Below are 24,350 nucleotides of genomic sequence, written 5' to 3'. Positions count from 1 at the left end.
TTATAGAGGCTTCATTACAAAGGCAAGATTGATTAAATCATTAGCCATTGGAAATTGAACTCAATCTCCAGCCCCTCTCCCCTTCCCAGAAGTTGGGGGAGGAGGGACTGAAAGTTCCAACCTTCTAGTCATAATCGTTGGTTCTCCTAGCAACCAGCCTCCATCCTTAGATATTTTCCAAAAGCCACCTCATTAATATAAGACACCTTAATTGCTCTCAACACTTAAGAAATTTCAAGGGTTTTAGGAGTTTAGTGCCAGAAATGAGGTCAAAAACCAAATATATACTTCTTTTTTTAAAAAATAAATTTTATTTATTTATTTATTTGTTTATTTACTTATTTGTTTGTTTATTTATTTTGGCTGCATTGGGTCTTCATTGCTGCATGTGGGCTTTCTCTAGTTGCTGCGAGCTGGGGCTACTCTTCGTTGCGCTGCGCGGGTTTCTCATTGTGGTGGCTTCTCCTGTTGCAGAGCACAGGCACTAGGTGGGGGCTTCAGTAGTTATGGCACATGGGCTCAGTAGATGTGGCTCATGGGCTCTAGAGCACAGGCTCAGTAGTTGTGGTGCACGGGCTTAGCTGCTCCGCGGCATGTGGGATCTTCCCGGACCAGGGCTTGAACACGTGTCCCCTGCATTGGCAGGCGGATTCTTTTTTTTTTGGCAGGCAGATTCTAACCACTGCACCACCTGGGAAGCCCTGTACTTTTTATTATAAATCACAATATCACATATATCAGCCAATCTATAAGGACTGATTTATAATTTGTACTTAGTCTGATTCACTTAACAGAAAACAGAAAATGTTTTTATATAATTCACATAATTAAAAATAGAAAAATAGTTTATGTAAAAAATACGAACAATACTTCTTAACTTTGGGTACATATGACGTGTGACTGTGGGTGGTGAAAGTGAACATGGAAAAGCCAGGCACATGGATTTTGAGGTTTATCACCCTCCTGCACTCCATCTGCCATGCTCCTCTTCTCAGGAGTTCAGTTAAAAAGAAAAGAAAAGAAAAAGAAAGCTGGGTCTTCATCTTCATTTGGTTCCTTACCTTCATTTGAGGAACTCTCAAATTCCTGTTTTCTTCCCTCACACACTGACTTGGCTGGGACAATTTAGAAAAAAATAAGATGGTCAGGGGTGGGAGGGGCCACTTAATTTCTCTCCCTTGAGCCTAAATTAGTTTCTTAGTTTTGCTCTTTCTAACCCTTCCATGGCCCATTAAATTTTTAAGAGAAGCCATGCTCAGCTCAGCTTAACTAATAGAAAGAGAGAGAAGCATTGACCTTAGGAAAAAACGGGAAGTGGGGAGCGGTGAAGGGAGAGAAAGAGCAGAGAAGGAAGAGGAACAGAAGAAGGAAAAAAGTAGGGATTCCTCCTCTGGAAACCATGGAACCCAGGCCTCCAGCAGTTGTCTATATGGAGAACCCCAAAGACTTGAATGTCTTATTGACAAGCTCACACCTACAGAACTAAAATAATAATAATAGTAGTAATAATAATAATACATGTGTCATTATGTATGTGTCCTTCTACTCCGCTGTCAGAGACACTGAAACTCAATTTTGTAAAACTGCAGCTATAGGGAGGAGAGAGGAAGTGGTTAATGCTGAAAGAGTCTGCTTCTGTGTGAGGTCTGACACTTGTTAATAGCTTTCTCCTGTTTCTATCATATTTCACTTTCTTGGCACTTCCCCACTCTTGTATATATCTCACTTCACTATAGGTTTTTGGTATTTGTCAGCAACCTTCTCTAAAGAAAAAAAGGAGATAGTGGTAGGGTGTTGAGCTAATGACACCATTTATAATGCTTGCTTGGTGAAGGAATGAAAGGAAATAACCCCCAAAATGACAAAACACAGTTACTTACACACCATCTAAGCACATAACAAAAACACTTAATATTCTCTTAAACTCAGATATATCCAGCTTTATGTAAAAGACAACCTTATACCAAAGAAACAATTCTGAGGTGAGCAGGCAGTTCTACAAGTGATAAATCCCTTTTTTACTCTCATTATCCATGTGTAATAATACTTATTTCTGAGGCATGATTGAGTGTTCAGGGCACTTTCACTGCATTATATCATTTCCTTTATGGAGCAGTCCTCCAAGATAATCAAGGCAGCAGTCTTAACTAATATTTAGAGATGAAGTACATCAGAAATAATCTGGTGAAGTAAATATATTTATATTTATATTTATAATGAATCAAATACCCGAGTTTGTTAAAGACAAGGCTTCGTGATTTTGAATAATCTGGTCAAAATGTGTGACCTCTCTGTTTATTTTTTCATTTATAAAAACAGGAACACTACCTCCTACGTGGATTATTATAAGACTTAAATGAAATATGAATAGTGAAAGAGCTATTTCATAGTAACTTTCTTCCTGGTACTTAAAAACCTTTCTCAAAGAGGAAGTAGGTGGACCAAGATTCAAAATTCAGAACTTCCGATTCCAATTCAGGTATTTGTTCTAGCCTGCCTTATACAGATTAATGGTGCTCACATCTAAGCCTGTGGTTAACTTTTCCCCTAAACAGCTGCAGGCTGAACATCTTAAGATACTTTGGTCTTCATAAGCATGGTGATTCTGAATATGACACAGTCCATCTTCATAAGGGTTCTCACCATGTTCTTGCAAAGATAAACAAGTAAACAAATAATTGCTATTAATTACTGTGGAAGCCCTAACATCAAACAGTTTCTGGTCTTAAGCAGGGGCTATTCCAATTGTGGGTCAGCTAGTTTGTGGCAGTAAACCCGCCATATGTCCACCTTCTTCTGGTGACAAAGTGTCTATTGTGTGAGCTAACCACTTCACTGTTGCGCATCTACTAACACTTCTGAGAGAAATTGAAAGTCCCCCTACCCTAGGACCTACTTACCATTGTCTGAAAAAAGAAAAAGACAAAATCAAAGAGCAGAATTCTTCCTAAGGTTAATTTCAGAATAAATAGCCAATATGATTCCATAGGAAATATTAACATGGTCACACAATATTCACCCCTGGTTTCTCAAAGAACAGAGAAATAATCTTCACATGCATCTCATCTCATCAGTCTATAAAAGCCAGAGACATTTCCAAAAGGAGCCAAAATAGTTGAATACAAACATCTTAGCTTTTGAAAACTGACACTAGTTGGTTATTTAGGAGAGAAAGTCAGTTTAGAAAGAAATTGCGGGAGCTTCAAGATGGCGGAAGAGTTAGACGCGGAGACCACCTTCCTCCTCACAAATACATCAGAAATATATCTGCATGTGGAAAAACTCCTACAGAACACCTACTGAACGCTGGCAGAAGACCTCAGACCTCCCAAAAGGCAAGAAACTCCCCACGTACCTCGGTAGGGCAAAAGAAAAAACAGAGACAAAAGAATAGGGATGGAACCTGCACCTCTGGGAGGGAGCTGTGAAGGAGGAAGGGTTTCCACACACTAGAAGCCCCTTCGTGGGTGGAGACTGCGGGTGGCTGACGGGGGAAGCTTCGGAGCCACGGAGGAGAGCGCAGCCACAGGGGTGCGGAGGGCAAAGCGGAGAGATTCCTGCACAGAGGCTCGGTGCCGAGCAGCACTCACCAGCCTGAGAGGCTTGTCTGCTCCCCCGCCGGGGTGGGCGGGGGCTGGGAGCTGAGGCTCGGGCTTCGGGTCGGATCCCAGGGAGAGGCCTGGGGTTGGCGGCATGAACACAGCCTGAAGGGGTTAGCGCACCACAGCTAGCCGGGAGGGAGTCCAGGAAAAAGTCTGGACCTGCCTAAGAGGCAAGAGACCATTGTTTTGGGGTGCACAAGGAGAGGGGATTCAGAGCACCACCTAAACAAACTCCAGAAACGGGCGTGAGCCACAGCAATCAGCACAGACAACAGAGATGGGCATGAGACGCTAAGGCTGCTGCTGCCGCCACCAAGAAGCCTGTGTGTGAGCACAGGTCACTCTCCACACCGCCCCTCCCAGGAGCCTCTGCAGCCCGCCACTGCCAGGGTCCCGTGATCCAGGGACAGCTTCCCCGGGAGAATGCACGGCGCGCCTCAGGCTGGTGCAATGTCACGCGGGCCTTTGCCGCTGCAGGCTCACCCCGCCTCCGTACCCCTCCCTCCTCCTGGCCTGAGTGAGCCAAAGCCCCCTAATCAGCTGCTCCTTTAACCCCGTCCTGTCTGAGCGGAAGAACAGATGCCCTCAGGCTACCTACACGCAGAGGCGGGTCCAAATCCAAAGCTGAAACCTGGGAGCTGTGCGAACAAAGAAGAGAAAGGGAAATCTCTCCCAGCAGCCTCAGGAGCAGCAGATTAAATCTCCACAGTCAACTTGATGTACCCTGCATCTGTGGAACACCTGAATAGACAACGAATCATACCAAATTAAGAAGGTAGACTTTGAGAGCAATGATATTTTTTTTTCACTTTTTCTCTTTTTGTGAGGGTGTATGTGTATGCTTCTGTGTGTGATTTTGTCTGTATAGCTTTGCTTTTACCATTTGTACTAGGGTTCTGTAGGTCGTTTTTTTTTTTCTTTTTTTTTTTTTCTTTAAGTGTAGGTTTTAGCACTTGCTAGCATTGGTGGAATTGTTTTTTGGTTTGGTTGCTCTCTTTGTTCTTTCTATCTTTCTTTCTTTTTTTTATTTTTAATTTTTTTTCATTACTTAAAAAATTTTTTCTTAATAATTATTTTTTATTTTAATAACTTTTTTGTTTTATTTTACTTTATTTTATTATATCTTCTTCTTTCTTTCTTTCTTTTCTTTCTCCCTTTTATTCTGAGCCGTGTGGATGACAGGCTCTTGGTGCTCCAGCCAGGCATCAGGGCTGTGCCTCTGAGGTGGGAGAGCCAAGTTCAGGACACTGGTCCACAAGAGACCTCTCAGCTCCACATAATATCAAATGGCGAAAATCTCCCAGAGATCTCCATCTCAATGCCAAGGCCCAGCTCCACTCAACGACCAGCAAGCTACAGTGCAGGACACCCTGTGCCAAACAACTAGAAAGACAGGAACGCAACCCCATCCATTAGCACAGAGGCTGCCTACAATCATAATAAGGTCACAGACACCCCAAAACATAGCACTAGACGTGGACCTGCACACCAGAAAGACAAGATCCAGCCTCATCCACAGGAACACAGGCACTAATCCCCTACACCAGGAACCCTACACAATGCACTGAACCAAACTTAGGCCCAGAGGACAGAAACGAAAAACAACGGGAATTACGAACCTGCAGCCTGTGAAAAGGAGACCCGAAACACAGTAAATGAAGCAAAATGAGAAGACAGAGAAACATACAGCAGGTGAAGGAGCAAGGCAAAAACCCACCAGACTTACCAAATGAAGAGGAAATACGCAGTTTACCTGAAAAAGAATTCAGAATGATGATAGTAAAGATGATCCAAAATCTCGGAAATAGAATGGAGAAAACACAAGAAACGTTTAACAAGGACCTAGAAGAACTAAAGAGCAAACAAACAGTGATGAACAACATAGTAAATGAAATTAAAACTTCTCTAGAGGACATCAATAGCAGAATAACTGAGGCAGAAGAACGGATAAGTGATCTGGAAGATAAAATAGTGGAAATAACTACCACAGAACAGAAAAGAAAAAGGAATGAAAAGAATTGAAGACAGCCTCAGAGACCTCTGGGACAACATTAAACACACCAACATTAGAATTATAGGGGTCCCAGAAGAAGAAGAGAAAAAGAAAAGGACTGAGAAAATATTTGAAAAAATTATAGTTGAAAACTTCCCTAATATGGGAAAGGAAGTAGTTAATCAAGTCCAGGAAGCACAGAGAGTCCCATACAGGATAAATCCAAGGAGGAACATGCCAAGACACATATTAATCAAACTATCAAAAATTAAATACAAAGAAAAAATATTAAAAGCAGCAAGAGAAAAACAACAAATAACACACAAGTGAATCCCAATAAGGTTAACTGCTGAACTTTCAGTAGAAACTTTGCAAGCCAGAAGGGAGTGGCAGGACATATTTAAAGTGATGAAGGGGAAAAACCTACAACCCAGATTACTCTACTCAGCAAGGATCTCATTCAGATTTGACGGACATTAAAACCTTTACAGACAAGCAAAAGCTAAGAGAATTCAGCACCACCAAACCAGCTTTACAACCAATGCTAAAGGAAATTCTCTAGGTAGGAAACACAAGAGAAGGAAAAGACCTACAAAAACAAACCCAAAACAATTAAGGAAATGGTAATAGGAACTTACATATCGATAAGTACCTTAAATGTAAATGGATTAAATGCTCCAAACAAAAGACGTAGATTGTCTGAATGGATACAGAAACAAGACCCATATATATGCTATCTACAAGAGACCCACTTCAGACTTAGGGACACATACAGACTGAAAGTGAGGGGATGGAAAAAGATATTCCATGCAAATGGAAATCAAAAGAAAGCGGGAGTAGCAATACTCATATCAGACAAAATAGACTTTAAAACAAAGACTTTTAAACAAAAACTTTAAAACCTTACAAGAGACAAAGAAGGACACTACATAATGATTTAGGGATCAATCCAAGAAGAAGATATAACAATTGTAAATATTTATGCACCCAACATAGGAGCACCTCAATACATAAGGCAAATACTAACGGCCATAAAAGGGGAAATCAACAGTAACACAACCATAGTAGGAGACTTAAACACCCCACTTTCACCAATGGACAGATCATCCAAAATGAAAATAAATAAGGAAACACAAGCTTTAAATGATACATTAAACAAGATGGACTTAATTGATATTTATAGGACATTCCATTCAAAAACAACACAATACACATTCTTCTAAAGTGCTCATGGAACATTCTCCAGGATAGATCATATCTTGGGTCACAAATCAACCCTTGGTAAATTTAAGAAAATTGAAATCATATCAAGTATCTTTTTCGACCACAACGCTTTGAGACTAGATATCAATTACAGGAAAAAATCTGTAAAAATTACAAACACATGAAGGCTAAACAATACACTACTTAATAACCAAGAGATCGATGAAGAAATCAAAGAGGAAATCAAAAATACCTAGAAACAAATGACAATGAAAACAACACGACCCAAAACATATGGGATGTAGCAAAAGCAGTTCTAAGAGAGAAGTTTATAAGAATACAATCCTACCTTAAGAAACAAGAAATGTCTCAAATAAACAACCTAATCTTACACCTAAAGCAATTAGAGAAAGAAAAACAACAACAACAAAAAAAAAACCCAAGGTTAGCAGAAGAAAAGAAATCATAAAGATCAGATAAGAAATAAATGGAAAAGAAATGAAGGAAACGATAGCAAAGATCAATAAAATTAAGAGATGATTCTTTGAGAAGATAAACGAAATTGATAAACCATTAGCCAGACTCATCAAGAAGAAAAGGGAGAAGACTCAAATCAATAGAATTAGAAATGAAAAAGGAAAAGTAACAACTGACATAGCAGAACTACACAGGATCATCAGAGATTACTACAAGCAACTATATGTCAATAAAATGGACAACCTGGAAGAAATGGACAAATTCTTAGAAATGCACAACCTTCCAAGACTGAACCAGAAAAAAAATAGAAAATATGAACAGACCAATCACAAGCACTGAAATGAAACTGTGATTAAAAACCTCCCAACAAACAAAAGCCCAGGACCAGATGGTTTCACAGGCAAATTCTATCAAACATTTAGAGAAGGGCTAACACCTATCCTTCTCAAACTCTTCCAAAATATAGCAGAGGGAGGAACACTCCCAAACTCATTCTACGAGGTCACCATTACCCTGATACCAAAACAAGACAAAGATGTCACAAAGATAGAAAACTACAGGCCAATATCACTGAGGAACATAGATGCAAAAATCCTCAACAGAATACTAGCAAACAGAATCCAACAGCACATTAAAAGGATCATACACCATGAACAAGTGGGGTTTATCCCAGGAATGCAAGGATTCTTCAATATATGCAAATCAATCAATGTGATACACCATATAGACAAATTGAAGGAGAAAAACCACATGATCATCTCAATAGATGCAGAGAAAGCTTTTGACACAAGTCAACAGCTGTTTATGATAAAAACCCTCATGAAAGTAGGCATAGAGGGAACTTTCCTCAACATAATATAGGCCATATATGACAAAATCACAGCCAACATTGTCCTGAATGTGGCAAAACAGAAAACATTTCCACTAACATCAGGAACAAGACAAGGTTGCCCACTCTCACCACTATTATTCAACATAGTTTTAGAAGTTTTAGCCACAGCAATCAGAGAAAAAAAAGAAATAAAAGGAATCAAATCAGAAAAGAAGAAGTAAAGCTGTCACTGTTTGCAGATGACATGATACTATACAGAGAGAATCCTAAACATGCTACCAGAAAACTACTAGAGCTAATCAATGAATTTGGTAAAGTAGCAGGATACAAAATTAATGCACAGAAATCTCTAGCATTCCTATACACTAATGATGAAAAATCTGAAAGTGAAATTAAGAAAACACTCCCATTTACCATTGCAACAAAAAGAATAATATACCTAGGAATAAACCTACCTAAGAAGACAAAAGAACTGTATGCAGAAAATTATAAGACACTGATGAAAGAAATTAAAGATGATACAAATAGATGGAGAGATATACCATGTTCTTGGATTGGAAGAATCAACATGGTGAAAATGAGTATTCTACCCAAAGCAATCTACAGAATCAATGCAATCCCTATCAAACTACACATGGCATTTTTCACAGAACTAGAACAAAAAATTTCACAATTTGTATGGAAACACAAAAGACCCTGAGTAGCCAAAGCAATTTTTTTTAAGACACCAATTGTACTTGAACATTTGTTATTTTTTTACTTTTATTTTTTTTTTAATTTATTTATTTTTTATTTTTGGCTGTGTTGGGTCTTCGTTTCTGTGGGAGGGCTTTCTCTAGTTGTGGTGAGCAGGGGCCACTCTTCATCGCAGTGCACAGGCCTCTCACTATCGTGGCTTCTCTTGTTGCAGAGCACAGGCTCCAGACGTGCAGGCTCAGTAGCTGTGGCTCACAAGCCTAGTTGCTCCACGTCATGTGAGATCTTCCCAGACCAGAGCTCAAACCCGTGTCCCCTGCATTAGCAGGCAGATTCTCAACCACTGCACCACCAGGGAAGCCCCAAAGCAATCTTGAGAAAAATGGAGCTGAAGGAATCAGGCTCCCTGACTTCAGACTATACTACAAAGTGACAGTAATCAAGACAGTATGGTACTGGCACAAAAACAGAAATATAGATCAATAGAACAGGATAGAAAGCCCAGAGATAAACCTACTCACATATGGGCACCTTATCTTTGATAAAGGAAGCAAGAATATACAGTGGAGAAAAGACAGCCTCTTCAATAAGTGGTGCTGGGATAACTGTACAGCTACATGTAAAAGAATGAAATTAGAACACTCCCTAACACCATACAAAGAAATAAACTCAAAATGGATTAAAGACCTAAATATAAGGCCAGACGCTATCAAACTCTTAGAGGAAAACATAGGCAGAACACAGTATGACATAAATCACAGCAAGATCCTTTTTTACCCACCTCCTAGAGAAATGGAAATAAAAACAAAAATAAACAAATGGGACCTAATGAAACTTAAAACCTTTAGCACAGCAAAGGACACCAAAAAACAAGATAAAAAGGCAACTCTCAGAATGGGAGAAAATATTTGCCAATGAAGCAACTGACAAAGGATTCATCTCAAAAAATTACAAGCAACACATGCAGCTCAATATCAGAAAAACAAACAACCTTATCCAAAAATTGGCAGAAGACCTGAATAGACATTTCTCCAAAGAAGATACACAGATTGCCAACAAACACATGAAAGAATGCTCAACATCATTAATCATTAGAGAAATGCAAATCAAAGCTACAATGAGATATCATCTCACACGGCAGAATGGCCACCATCAAAATATCTACAAAAAATAAATGCTGGAGAGGATGTGGAGAAAATGGAACCCTCTTGCACTGTTGGTGGGAATGTAAATCGATGCATGTACTATGGAGAACAGTATGGAGGTTCCTTAAAAAACTAAAAATAGAACTACCATACGACCCAGCAATCCCACTACTGGGCATATACCCTGAAAAAAACATAATTCAAAAAGAGTCATGTACCACAATGTTCATTGCAGCATTATTTGCAATAGCCAGGACATGGAAGCAATCTAAGTGTCCACCAGCAGATGAATAGATAAAGAAGATGTGGCACATATATACAATGGAGTATTACTCAGCCATAAAAGGAAATGAAATTGAGTTATTTATATTGATGTGGATTGACCTAGAGTCTGTCATACCGAGTGAAATAAGTCAGAAAGAGAAAAACCAACACCATATGCTAACACATATATATGGAATCCAAAAAAAAAAAAAAAAAATGGTCATGAAGAACCAGGGACAAGACAGAAATAAAGACACAGACCTACTAGAGAGTGGACTTGAGGATACAGGGAGGGGAAAGGTAAGCTGGGACAAAGTGACACAGTGGCATGGATATATATACACTACCAAATGTAAAATAGATAGCTAGTTAGAAGCAGCCACATAGCACAGGGAGATCAGCTTGGTGCTTTGCGACCACTTGGAGGGATGGGATAGGGAGGGTGGGAGGGAGGGAGACTCAAGAGGGAAGAGATATGGGGACATATGTATATGTATAACTGATTCACTTTGTTATAAAGCAGAAACTAACACACCACTGTAAAGCAATTATACTCCAATAAAGATGTTTAAAATAAATAAATAAATAAATAACCATTAAAAACGTTAGAATTTTGCATATATTTTGACCCAACAATATATAATAAAAAATTTTAAAAAAGAAAAAATTGCCCCTCCACCAAATAATTTTAACTTAAAAATTACAGATGATTATTTATTTATTATTCTTTCAAAATAGGATCAAAATAAATTTTCTGAATGAGAGTCTGCCAATTCGAGTTCTTTTTCTTATAAAGAATAATCATAAATCATACCTGTGCCTGTGATGTTTGTGACTTTCAGTCTTAGATTTCTTTTTTTTTTTTTAACATATTTATTGGAGTATAATTGCTTTACAATGGTATGTTAGTTTCTGCTTTATAACAAAGTGAATCAGTTATACATATACATATATCTCCATATCTCTTCCCTCTAACATCTCCCTCCCTCCCACCCTCCCTATCCCACCCTTATAGGTGATCACAAAGCACCGAGCTGATCTCCCTGTGCTAGGTGGCTGCTTCCCACTAGCTATCGATTTTACATTTGGTAGTGTATATATGTCCATGACACTGTCTCACTTTGTCCCAGCTTACCCTTCCCCCTCCACGTATCCTCAAGTCCATTCTCTAGTAGGTCTGCATCCTTATTCCCGTCTTGCCCCTATGTTCTTCGTGATCATTTTTTTTTTTTTTTTTTTTAGATTCCGTATATATGTGTTAGCATACGGTATTTGTTTTTCTCTTTCTGACTTACTTCACTCTGTATGACAGTCTCTAGGTCCATCCACCTCACTACAAATAACTCAATTTCGTTTCTTTTTATGGCTGAGTAATATTCCATTGTATATACGTGCCACATCTTCTTTATCCATTCATCTGTTGATGGACACTTAGGTTGCTTCCATGTCCTGGCTATTGTAAATAGAGCTGCAATAAACATTGTGGTACATGACTCTTTTTGAATTATGGTTTTCTCTTGGTATATGCCCAGTAGTGGGATTGCTGGCTCGTATGGTAGTTCTATTTTTCGTTTTTAAAAGGAACCTCCATACTGTTCTCCATAGTGGCTGTATCAATTTACATTCCCACCAAAAGTGCAAGAGGGTTCCATTTTCTCCACACCTTCTTCAGCATTTATTATTTGTAGATTTTTTGATGATGGCCATTATGACAAGTGTGAGGTGATACCTTATTGTAGCTTTGATTTGCAATTCTCTAACGATTAATGATGTTGAGCATTCTTTCATGTGTTTGTTGGCAATCTGTATATCTTCTTTGGAGAAATGTCTATTTAGGTCTTCTGCCCATTTTTGGATAGGGTTGTTTGTTTTTTTGATATTGAGCTTCATGAGTGGCTTGTAAATTTTGGGGATTAATCCTTTGTCAGTTGCTTCATTTGCAAATATTTTCTCCCATTCTGAGGGTTGTCTTTTTGTCTTGTTTATGGTTTCCTTTGCTGTGCAAAACTTTTAAATTTCATTAGGTCCCATTTGTTTATTTTTGTTTTTATTTCCATTTCTCTAGGAGGTGGGTCAAAAAGGATCTTGCTGTGATTTATGTCATAGAGTGTTCTGCCTATGTGTTCCTCTAAGAGTTTTCTAGTGTCTGGCCTTAAATTTAGGTCTTTAATCTATTTTGAGTTTATTTTTGTGTATGGTCTTAGGGAGTGTTTTAATTTCATTCTTTTACATGCTGCTGTCCAGTTAATCAAGCACCACTTATTGAAGAGGCTGTATTTTCTCCACTGTATATTCTTGCCTCCTTTATCAAAATTAAGATGCCCATGTGTGTGTGGGTTTACCTCTGGGCTTTCTATCCTGTTCCATTGATCTATATTTCTGTTTTTGTGCCAGTACTATACTGTCTTGATTACTGTAGCTTTGTAGTATAGTTTGAAGTCAGGGAGCCTGATTCCTCCAGCTCCATTTTTCTTTCTCAAGATTGCTTTGGTTATTCGGAGTCTTTTGTGCTTCCATACAAATTGTGAAATTTTTTGTTCTAGTTCTGTGAAAAATGCCATGGGTAGTTTGATAGGGATTGCATTGAATCTGTAGATTGCTTTGGCTACTAGAGTCATTTTCACAATGTTGATTCTTCCAATCCAAGAACATGGTATATCTCTCCATCTATTTGTATCATCTTTAATTTCTTTCATCAGTGTCTTATAATTTTCTGCATACAGGTCTTTTGTCTCCTTAGTTAGGCTTATTCCTAAATATTTTATTCTTTTTGTTGCAATGGTAAATGGGAGTGTTTTCTTAATTTCACTTTCAGAATTTTCATCATTAGTGTATAGGAATGCAAGAGATTTCTGTGCATTAATTTTGTATGCTGCACTTAACCAAATTCATTGATTAGCTCTAGTAGTTTTCTAGTAGCATCTTTAGGATTCTCTATGTATAATATCATGTCATCTGCAAACAGTGAAAGCTTTACTTCTTCTTTTCCAATTTGGATTCCTTTTATTTCTTTTTCATCTCTAATTGCTGTGGCTAAAACTTGCAAAACTCTGTTGAATAATAGTGGTGAGAGACATAATAAAGGCCGTAGTTGACAAACACACAGCCAACATCGTTCTCAATGGTGAAAAGATGAAGGCCTTGTTCCTGACCTTAGTGGAAATGGTTTCATCTTTTCACCATTGAGAACGATGTTGGCTGTGTGTTTGTCATCTACGGCCTTTATTATGTTTTCGTAAGTTCCCTCTATGCCTGCTTTCTGGAGGGTTTTTATCATACATGGGTGTTGAATTTTGTCAAAAGCTTTTTCTGCATCTGTTGAGATGATCATATGGTTTTTCTCCTTCAATTTGTTAATATGGTGTATCACACTGATTGATTTGCATATATTGAAGAATCCTTGCATTCCTGGGATAAACCCCACTTGATCATGGTGTATGATCCTTTTAATGTGCTGTTGGATTTTGTTCACTAGTGTTTTGTTGAGGATTTTTGCATCTACGTTCATCAGTGATATTGGCCTGTAGTTTTCTTTCTTTGTGTCATCTTTGTCTGGTTTTGGTATCAGGGTGATGGTGGCCTCACAGAATGAGTTTGGGAGTGTTCCTCCCTCTGCTGTATTTTAGAAGAATTTGAGAAGGATAGGTGTTAACTCCTCTCTAAATGTTTGATAGAATTAGCCTGTGAAGCCATCTGGTCCTGGGCTTTTGTTTGTTGGAAGGTTTTTATTCACAGTCTCAATTTCAGTGCTGGTGATTGGTCTGTTTATATTTTCTATTTCTTCCTGGTTCAGTCTCAGAAGGTTGTGCTTTTCTAAGAATTTGTCCATTTCTTCCAGGTTGTCCATTTTATTGGCATAGAGTTGCTTGTAGTAATCTCTCATGATCCTTTGTATTTCTGCAGTATCATTTGTTAATTCTCCATTTTCATTTGTAATTCTATTGATTTGAGTGTTCTCCCTTTTTTTCTTGATGAGTGTGGCTAATGTCAGTTTTCTTTATCTTTTCAAAAACCAGCTTTTAGCTTTATTGATCTTTGCTATCATTTCCTTCATTTCTTTTTCATTTCTTTCTGATCTGATCTTTATGATTTCTTTCCTTCTGCTAACTTTGTGGGTTTTTTGTTCTTCTTTCTCTAATTGCTTTAGGTGTAAGTTTAAGTTGTTTATTTGAGATGTTTCTTGTTTCTTAATGTAGGATTGTGTTGCTATAAACTTCTCTCTAGAACTGCTTTAGCTGCATCCCATAGGTTTTGGGTTGTCCTGTTTCCATTGTCATTTGTTTCTAGGTATTTTTTTCATTTTCTCTTTGATTTCTTCAGGGATCTCTTGGTTATTAAGTATTGTATTGTTTAGCCTCCATGTGTTGTTTTTTTTACAGAAATTTTCCTGTAATTGATATCTAGTCTCATAGCATTGTGGTCCAAAAAGATAGTTGATATAATTTCAATTTTCTGGAATTTAGCAAGACTTGGTTTGTGACCCAAGATATGATCTCTCCTGTAGAATTTTCCATGAGCACTTGAGAAGAATGTGTATTCTGTTGTTTTTGGATAGAATGTCCTATAAATATCAATTAAGTCCATATTGTTTAATGTATCATTTAAAGCTTGTGTTTCTTTATTTATTTATTTTGGATGATCTGTCCATTGGTGAAAGTGGAGTGTTAAAGTCCCCGACTATGATTGTGTTACTGTTGATGCCCCCTTTTATGTCTGTTAGTATTTGCCTTACGTATTGAGGTGCTCCTATGTTGGGTGCATAAATATTTACAGTTTTTTATATTCTCTTGGATTGATCCCTTGATCATTATGTAGTGTCCTTCTTTGTCTCTTGTAATAGTCTTTGTTTTAAAGTCTATTTTGTCTGATATGAGAATTGCTACTCCCGTTTTGATTTCCATTTGCATGGAATATCTTTCTCCATCCCCTCACTTTCAGTCTGTATGTGTCCCTAGGTCTGAAATGGGTCTCTTCTAGACAGCATATACAGGTCTTGTTTTTCTATCCATTCAGCCAGTCTATGTCTTTTGGTTGGAGCATTTAATCTATTTACATTTAAGGTAATTATTGATATGTATGTTCCTATTACCATTTTCTTAATTGTTTTAGGTTTGTTATTGTAGGTCTTTTCCTTCTCTTGTGTTTCCTGCCTAGAGAAGTTCCTTTAGCATTTGTTGTAAAGCTGGTTTGGTGGTGCTGAATCCTCTTAGCTTTTGCTTGTCTGTAAAGGTTTTAATTTCTCCATCAAATCTAAATAAGATCCTTCCTGGGTAGAGTAATCTTGGTTGTAGTTTTTTCCCCTTCATCACTTTAAATATGTTCTGACACTCCCTTCTACTTGCAGAGTTTCTGCTGAAAGTTCAGCTGGTTACCTTATGGGGATTCCCTTGTATGTTATTTGTTGTTTTTCCCTTGCTGCTTTTAATAGTTTTCCATTGTGTTTAATTTTTGATAGTTTGATTAATATGTGTCTTGGTGTGTTTCTCCTTGGATTTATCCTGTATGGGACTCTTTGTGCTTCCTGGTCTTGATTAACTATTTCCTTTCCCATATTAGGGAAGTTTTCAACTATAATCTATTCAAATATTTTCTCAATCCCTTTCTTTTTCTCTTCTTCTTCTGGGACCCCTATAATTCAAATGTTGGTGAGTTTAATGTTGTCCCAGAGGTCTCTGAGAATGTCCTCAATTCTTTTCATTCTTTTTTCTTTATTCTGCTCTGCAGTAATTATTTCCCCTCTTTTATCTTCCAGGTCACTTGTCCGTTCTTCTGCCTCAGTTATTCTGCTATTGATCCCTTCTAGAGAATTTTTTATTTCATTTATTGTGTTTGATATATCGTGTATATTGTGTTTGATGTGTTTTATTTCATATAGTGTGTTTCATCACTGTTTGTTTGCTCTTTAGTTCTTCTAGGTCCTTTTTAAACATTCTTGTATTTTCTCCATTCTACTTCCAAGATTTTAGAACATCTTTACTCTCATTATTCTGAATTCTTTTTCAGGTAGACTGCCTATTTCCTCTTCATTTGTTACATCTGGTGGGTTTTTACCTTGCTCCTTCATCTGCTGTGTGTTCCTCTGTCTTCTCATTTTGCTTCGCTTACTGTGTTTGGGGTCTCCTTTTTGCAGGCTGCAGGTTCATAGTTCCCACTGTTTTTGATGTCTGACCCCAGTGGCTAAGGTTGGTTCAGTGGATTGTGTAGGGTTCCTGGTGTAGAGGACTAGTGCCTGTGTTCTGGTGGAAGAGCCTGGATCTTGTCTTTCTGCTGTGCAGGTGTCTGGTGGTGTGTTTTGGAGTGTCTGTGACCTTATTATGATTTCAGGCAGCCTCTCTGCTAATGGGTGGGGTTGTGTTCCTGTCTTGCTAGTTGTTTGGCATAGGGTGTCCAGCACTGGAGCTGGTCTGGTCTTTGAGTGGAGCTGGGTCTTGGCGTTGAGATGGAGATCTCTGGGAGATTTTTGCCATTTGATATTACATGGAGCCGGGAGGTCTCTTGTGGACCAGTGTCCTGAACTTGGCTCTCCCACCTCAGAGGCACAGCCCTGATGCCTGGCTGGAGCACCAAGAGCCTTTCATCCACACGGCTCAGAATAAAAGGGAGAAAAGAATGTAAGAAAGAAAGAAGATAAAATTTTAAAAAGTTATTAAAATACTAATAATTATTTAAAATTTTTTAAGTAATAAAGAAGAGAGCAACCAAACCAAAAAACAAATCCAGCAATGATAACAAGCCCTAAAAAGTGTACAAAAAAACAAAAACAAAACAAAAAAAACCGGACAGACAGAACCCTAGAACAAATGGTAAAAGCAGAGCTATACAGACAAAATCACACACAGAAACATCCACATACACACAGGAAGAGAAAAAGGGAAAACTATATATATATCGTTGCTCCCAAAGTCCACCTCCTCAATTTGGGATGTTTCGTTGTCTATTCTGGTATTCCACAGATGCAGGGTACATCAAGTTGACTGTGGAGATTTAATCCGCTGCTCCTGAGGCTGCTGGGAGAAATTTCCCTTTCTCTTCTTTGTTCACACAGCTCCTGGGGTTCAGCTTTGGATTTGGACCCGCCTCTGCGTGTAGGTTGCCTGAGGGCGTCTGTTCTTTGCTCACACAGGACAGGGATAAAATAGCAGCTGATTCAGGGGCTCTGGCTCACTCAGGCGGAGGCGGGGAGGGAGGGTACGGAGGAGGCGGGGCGAGCCTGTGGCGTCAGAGGCTGGCGTGACGTTCCACCAGCCTGAGGTGCGCCGTGTGTTCTCCTGGGGCAGTTGTCCCCGGATCACGGGAGCCTGGCAGTGGCGGGCTGCACCGGCTCCCAGGAGGGGCGGTGTGGAGAGTGACCTGTGCTCGCACACAGGCTTCTTGGTGGCGGCAGCAGCAGCCTTAGCATCTCATGCCCGTCTCTGGGGTCTGCGCTGATGGCCACGGCTCACGCCCGTCTCTGGAGCTCGTTTAGGCTGCGCTCTGAATCCCCTCTCATTGCACGCCGCAAAACAAAGAGGCAAGAAAAAGTCTCTTGCCTCTTCGGCAGCTGCAGACTTTTTCCCGGTCTCCCTCCCAGCCAGCTGTGGTGCACTAACCCCTTCAGGCTGTGTTCACGCCGCCAACCCCAGTCCTCTCCCCGCGATCCGACCTCCGAAGCCGGAGCCTCAGCTCCCAGCCCCGCCCACCCCGGCGGGTGAGCAGACAAGCCTCTCGGGCTTGTGAGTGCTGGTCGGTGCCGAGCCTCTGTGCGGGAATCTCTCTGCTTTGCCCTCTGCACCCCTGTGGCTGCACTCTCCTCCGTGGCTCTGAAGCTTCCCCCCTCTGCTACCCGCAGTCTCCACCCGCGAAGGGGCTCCTAGTGTGTGGAAACTTTTCCTCCTTCACAGCTCCCTCCCAGAGGTGCAGGTCCCATCCCTATTCTTTTGTCTCTGTTTTTTCTTTTTTCTTTTGCCCTTCCCAGGTATGTGGGGAGTTTCTTGCCTTTTGGGAGGTCTGAGGTCTTCCTCCAGCGTTCAGTAGGTGTTTTGTAGGAGTTGTTCCACATGTAGGTGTATTTCTGATGTATTTGTGGGGAGGAAGGTGATCTCCACGTCTTACTCTTCCGCCATCTTGAAGCTCCCTTGTCTTTTTTTTTGGGTGGAGGGAAAACTTGAAGCACTCCCAAACCAATCTAACATATACAAGTTTGCTAAAAACCTACAACTGGCCTTAGGTAAAGAATCACTCAGTGGTGATAATAGATGAAAGTAATCTACTAGTTATAAGTATTCAGCATTCTATGGGCACCAATTCTAATGTTTTTTCAAAGAAAATGCAGTTTATTGATCAATCAAGGAGTAAGCTAAGCAGAGACCAGCTAACAGCCTCTATTGTATGTTCTGTGTCTGTTGATAATCCCAGGACAGCTCTTAAAGAACATTAAGAATTTGCAGTTAATAAGACTTAAGTTGCCTCTGTCAACAACAAAGCCAGAGCTGAATTCTCTGATGAGGCTTTAAGTGCTGATATTTTGTATTGTTGCTTGTGATGAAGTCCTCATTTTTAAGATATCAGAGGCTTAATGCATGTGTTTATTGAGTGGGGCAATTTATTTCTCCAGAGATAGGATACAGGTTTGCTTTGGGGCAGGACCAGTTTCTCAAAACAAAACAAAACAAATGAAAAACATAGTTTTTTGAATCTGCCCATGCACTTTGGAAAGTTCTAGCATACGACCCCAGAATTCTGAGCCACAAAGAAGAGGAGATATTTTCATTCTGAAAAAAACGCCTATATGACTCATTTTGACTGCACTCAACTCTGCATGATGCTTCTGGAGTCTAGAATGTCTGCTTCTGAATAGCAGGAGTTTCATTCTAAGGAAGGATGATCCTAGCAGGATACAACTCAAATTGTGCCTAGGTCAACCACAGAGTGATTCATGTCCCAACTGTGGAAAATCATCCTCCACCATATTATCAGTCCTACTTTACATGGTACTAAATATTTGGAGTACATTCGCTGTCTGATAGGTATTACACAGTCCAGTATTGGATTTGAAATCTTAAGCACACATATGAAATTTTATCTGCATCTGACACATGCTGATACACTTAACTTTTAACACTGGGTTTGGGATCTGTTCTGACCATTCTTGCTTTTATTCTTTTGGGCCTTTTGTTTGTATCATTTATATTCTTCTTTTTAAAAAATGCACATGAATAACGTAACTAATGCTTCTCATGAATCTCTTTTGCTTCTGCAGGAGGAATTTTTGAAACTGTGGAAAATGAACCTGTTAATGTTGAAGAATTAGCGTTCAAGTTTGCAGTCACCAGCATTAACAGAAATCGAACCCTGATGCCTAACACCACATTAACCTATGACATTCAGAGAATTAACCTTTTTGATAGTTTTGAAGCCTCACGGAGAGGTAACTATTTTCACACTTTTAAAAGCTTCTTTGGGTGATATGTCTGCTCTACAAGTCAGCTTCTTTTTGCTACCTGCCCTTTTTCAAAGCAGACATCTCTGTGCAAATGGGTTTGCAGGAAATCTCGGTGCAAGATGTCACTGTCCAGCACAATCTGAACCATCCTAATGGATGTTGCCTAGCTCTGTTTTCTGGGCCTTTCCGATTAGCTTAGCCTTCAGTGCCCTCCACTCTATGATTAACTGGTTCAGCTGTGAATGGAAAATGTCAAGCTTGATCTGTTTTTCCTTCCTGAGGCTGAGATACCACCATGAAATTGTACAGTGCAGTCAAATAAAACTTTGTGGAAGGTCATACACACCGCACATGTGGAAATGCCCACAACACACAGAATTCACGACCTGAATCTTAACAGGTTGTGAGCTACTGGGTTTACCTACCATCCTCTCAAATAATTTTTTAACCCCTTTCCACAAGGCCATAGAAATGTGAAGATTATAAATATTGAATCATTGTGTTGTACACCTGAAATGTTATAATGTTATATGTTGATTATACCTCAATTTTAAAAAAGGAAAAAATTAAGAAAAAAATTAATGGAACAGTACAAGCAATCAAGCAATCAATCAAGCAAGCAAGCAAGGGACTTGGGGTCAAAACAAATTAAACCTAGGAGAACAATCTCTGCATTTGATTCTCTTTTGCATCTGAACAGAAGACAAGTTCCTAAAAACTAATCTAATTTGTATGTAGGCTGCAAGGTTTGTCTCATGGAAAGAGTCATTGAAAGGGTGGGGCTTGTTTACACATCCTTCAGACACTTCCAAGACGACTCTTTGAAGCCACGTTTGATGTACTTGAAGTTTGGCCTCTAACTAGGGAGTTGTTGGACCTCCATACAGGAGTTTGTGTGGGTACATCACCCCAGAATAGGAGGGGCTCTTTCTCTCCTAGAGGAAAGCTTTGCCCATCAAACACACACAAGTAAATGGAATACAATGAATGCCATGTTCATGCTGATTTCTAAGTAACTAAATATTGGTTGTTTCCACACAGAATTAACCCAGTTTGGATTGCAGGATGTGTTCACCTAGTAGACTCTTCTGCAAGATTCTTAGTGTCCTTTACAAATAAAATATGAAACTTGTTCTCCTGGGAGCACAGATGAAAATGGAATAGTATAATGCCTTTTTTTTTTTTAAATCTATGGCATGATCTTAGTATAAGAATATTTTCTTTTTCAAAGATGGATGGAGTTGTAGGTACTATACAGCTCAGAGTTGTCTATGACAAATAATAAAATGTTATGTTTATACAGCACTTTAAAGTTTACAAGGCATCTTCACATAAATTATCTCTATGCGTTAGATCTCTATCTTCCTCTCTCTGTACGTCCCTTTCTCTGTCTCTGTCTGTCTCTGTTTCTCTCCCTGTTTCTCTCTGTCTCTCTCTCTCTCACACACACACTCACACAAAACATTGTTGAATAAATACCCCAGAAAGCCAACCACATTTAAAATCCAAAGAGTTTTTGTGACCTGAAGTACCTGCCATACTTGTAAATTAAACACCCCCAAAACTTCTTAAAACTGGTAATTTGCTGGCAAACAGAATTCAAAAGAACTGATTTTTTGTCAAGTAATATTAGCATCCCAGAGCTAAATATTAGCAGGAATCTCAATCCACCGCCTACGCTAGATGAAATAATAGTTCATATACTTTCATGCCCTCATTTTTTCTTGCTAACCAATGAAAGCACATCCAGAAAATGAACTTCTGAGGACAGTTTTCACTTCTAGCATTTAATACAGAAAATTATGTCTTCATACCTCATGTGATAATTCAGTACCGAAGATCACAGTGTCAGAAAGTTCCTTGTGAGCATTTGCTGTCCCACAGATATTTGAAATATGGCTCTCAAATATTACTTATTAATTTTTCTCTTTAAGACAAGTCAGATAATTTTGACAAAGCCATATAATTTTTCTACTTATTATTATTTGTGTGATGGCATTATGATAAAAATTGACAATTTCATTTATAAATTTTGCTATTATTTAATTCAAATATTCAACTATTGTTTCTTGGCAGTTCCAAATCCCTTTAAACTAGAATTAAAATATAAATTTGAAATGTTTTTACATTTATGTTTAATGCCAGCATAAATTTATGCCAGCATAAAATGAGTAGGCACTATTTTACATTGTTATAGAAGATAATCTGTCCCAACATTTCTGGAAGGGAATTTGGTTTATACATATCAAGTGACTTAAAAATATCAATACCCTTTAATTACAGATTTCAATCCACTCAAAGAAAATAATGTAAAATTTAAAGAAAAATATAAGAACTAAGATAAGTGTTTATAATAACCAAAAAATAGGAACAGCTTAAATATTCAGTGTCATAGGACTAGTCAAATAAGTAATGGCATACTTATGGATTAGGCTATTCTATGACACTAAAACTATACTTTTGCAGAATTTGTGATGACTTGGGGGAAAGGGTGTACTTTTAGCATTAAATTTAGTGTTAAATACAGAAAGTAATGTATCAAACTGTATCTATATCGTGTTCAATTTTTTAATAAATTAGAACACCAAACTATGAATAGATATTATCCCAATGATGGAATTTCAGGGCCTTTTTTCTTCCTTACACTTTTCAATATTCTAAATTATCTCAATGTGTGTATATAATCTTATAATGCAAAAAATAAATAAACGTTAAAAATTAGTTTTTATGTACATATGTACTTGATTTTGTTTGGCTACATGTTGGCTGATATTGAAATAGAAAGAAGCCTGTCCTTGAGCTGGGTCCCTGGGCTCTGGTCAGTTCTGCCATTGTCCCGTGGCCCTGACTCATTTCATTGCCTATGACATTAGTGGGTTGGAGAAAATGTCTTCTAAGATCCCTTTAAGCTATGCTAATCTATTATTCTATAATTAATTAGCTATCAGTATCACTTAACATTCTTTAGCAATTTTTCAATACCCTGGACCTCCTTTCTGAGTTTTGGGAAGGACTGGAACTAAAGTACTCTGCAGCCACCCAGAGAGTCTTCTGAATTCTCTGACCCATTAATATCTTCATTGCCACATTGCCATATGACAGAACTTGATCTATATGACATTCACTTGGCAAATGGCTTAAAAAATAGATCTAAATGCTTCTGGGTAACGCCACACCAAGCAAGAGATTTAGACTCCATCTGACTATAAGTAATGAAGTGAGGACTCCCCCGGCAGTCCAGTGGTTAAGACTCAATGCTTCCAATGCAGGGGCTGGGAGTCCGATCCCTAGTCGGGGAACTAAGATCCCACATGCTGCGTGGCGTGACCAAATTAAAAAGAAAAAAAAAAAGTAATGAAATGAGACCAACAACTCATTTTTGTTTGCAGGGAATTGGACTTGTGATGTGTTGCTAATCATTTCTCCATTTATATCTCTAATATTTAGTATCTCAGGATATTGGAAGTTGGATGAAGCATATTTCCTCAGCATACAGATGGAGAGTGGATAATAGTTTCCAATAGAGAAAATAAGGAGAAACCATGAAAGGGAAGATCAAATTCACAGAACTCTCTCTTTCTCTCCCCTCTTCCCTGCTTTCCCTCTCCACCCCCTCCTTGTCTGTGGACATCAGCATGTGACCAGCTGGCACTTGGTGTGGCTGCTCTCTTTGGCCCTTCCCATAGCTCCTCTGTCAGTGCTGTGCAGTCTATTTGCAATGCTCTCGAAGTTCCACATATACAGACTCGCTGGAAACACCCTTCAGTGGACAACAAAGACCTGTTTTACGTCAACCTCTACCCAGATTATGCGGCGATCAGCAGGGCGGTCCTGGATCTGGTCCTCTACTACAACTGGAAAACAGTGACCGTGGTGTATGAAGACAGCACAGGTATGGGACTCACACAAACCCTCACATGGCCATGTCTGGTCTGGAAAAAGGGAAGCAGAATTTGCTACAGGCCTTGACTCATCAGGCAGAGTGCATGAACATGTTCTTTTATATGAAGCTAATTGAGTATTCTAATTAGGAAATGCCCTGTGTAGCTAATTCCTGTTCCTTTTGGTGAGTTGACCCTTTCTGATGACCCTTTCATCATCAAACTTAAGGTACTATTTTAAAAGAAATATCACCTTATTGATATATGTTGTATTCCAATCTGAATATTAAAGATGTAATTTAATGTATCCAACTCTGTTAAGACTGTGACCACAACTCCATTCTTAAATAATGCAGAGAAAGTTTGAAATTGACCATGAAGTATGATTCTAATTCAATAAGTAGCTACATAAATGCCTTGAAAATTTTCTAAAGTACATACACAGAGGAATACAGTTAGAGGTTGTATCAATAAAATCTGACCATTTCATGGGAAAAGGACTAAGAACCCCAGTAATGAGCCCTTAGTGAAGCTTGCTTTGTTCTGCCTGCTTATTTTAGGATGAAGGACAGACATGGGGTGCTCAGCACCTCACTAGACATTTCTCTGACTCTCTCCCATTTGAAGTTTCTCTCACTGGCGCCTTCCGCCTTTGCCTCCTGTTTACATTTTGAGGTTTGTTGGAGTTCAAGACCCCTTTTATTCAGTTAAATTCTTCCAGTGACTCTTCATTGTCCACATAGGAAAGTCCAATTCTAATTTAAAGCTCTTCACCATCTAACCATTTTCATCTCCATTAACCCAGGCACCAGCTGCTCTACATCCCTGTACTCTCA

At 38.9% G+C, this 24,350-nt stretch overlaps 1 protein-coding gene across 9 annotated transcripts in view; it reads left to right on the top strand.

The window, feature by feature from the left end:
• GRIK1 (glutamate ionotropic receptor kainate type subunit 1) overlaps positions 1-24,350 on the top strand; it is a 424,458-nt gene that overhangs the window by 244,410 nt on the left and 155,698 nt on the right. For 6 of the 9 annotated variants that reach the window (XM_068545733.1, XM_068545729.1, XM_068545730.1 and 3 more), the window contains exons 2-3: positions 19,451-19,618; positions 23,268-23,525. The exons of 1 other annotated variant lie outside the window; for it this stretch is intronic. In XM_068545733.1, coding sequence (XP_068401834.1) covers positions 19,451-19,618; positions 23,268-23,525 — 426 coding nt within the window. The remainder of the gene's footprint in view (positions 1-19,450; positions 19,619-23,267; positions 23,526-24,350) is intronic. 2 more of the 9 variants (XM_068545736.1, XM_068545735.1) reach the window with 1 other exon arrangement.

Source organism: Eschrichtius robustus, chromosome 6 (assembly GCF_028021215.1).
Source record: "Eschrichtius robustus isolate mEscRob2 chromosome 6, mEscRob2.pri, whole genome shotgun sequence".
NCBI lineage: Eukaryota > Metazoa > Chordata > Mammalia > Artiodactyla > Eschrichtiidae > Eschrichtius > Eschrichtius robustus.
Note: the sequence above shows the minus strand (reverse complement) of the source record. Positions and strands in the feature narration are given on the sequence as shown.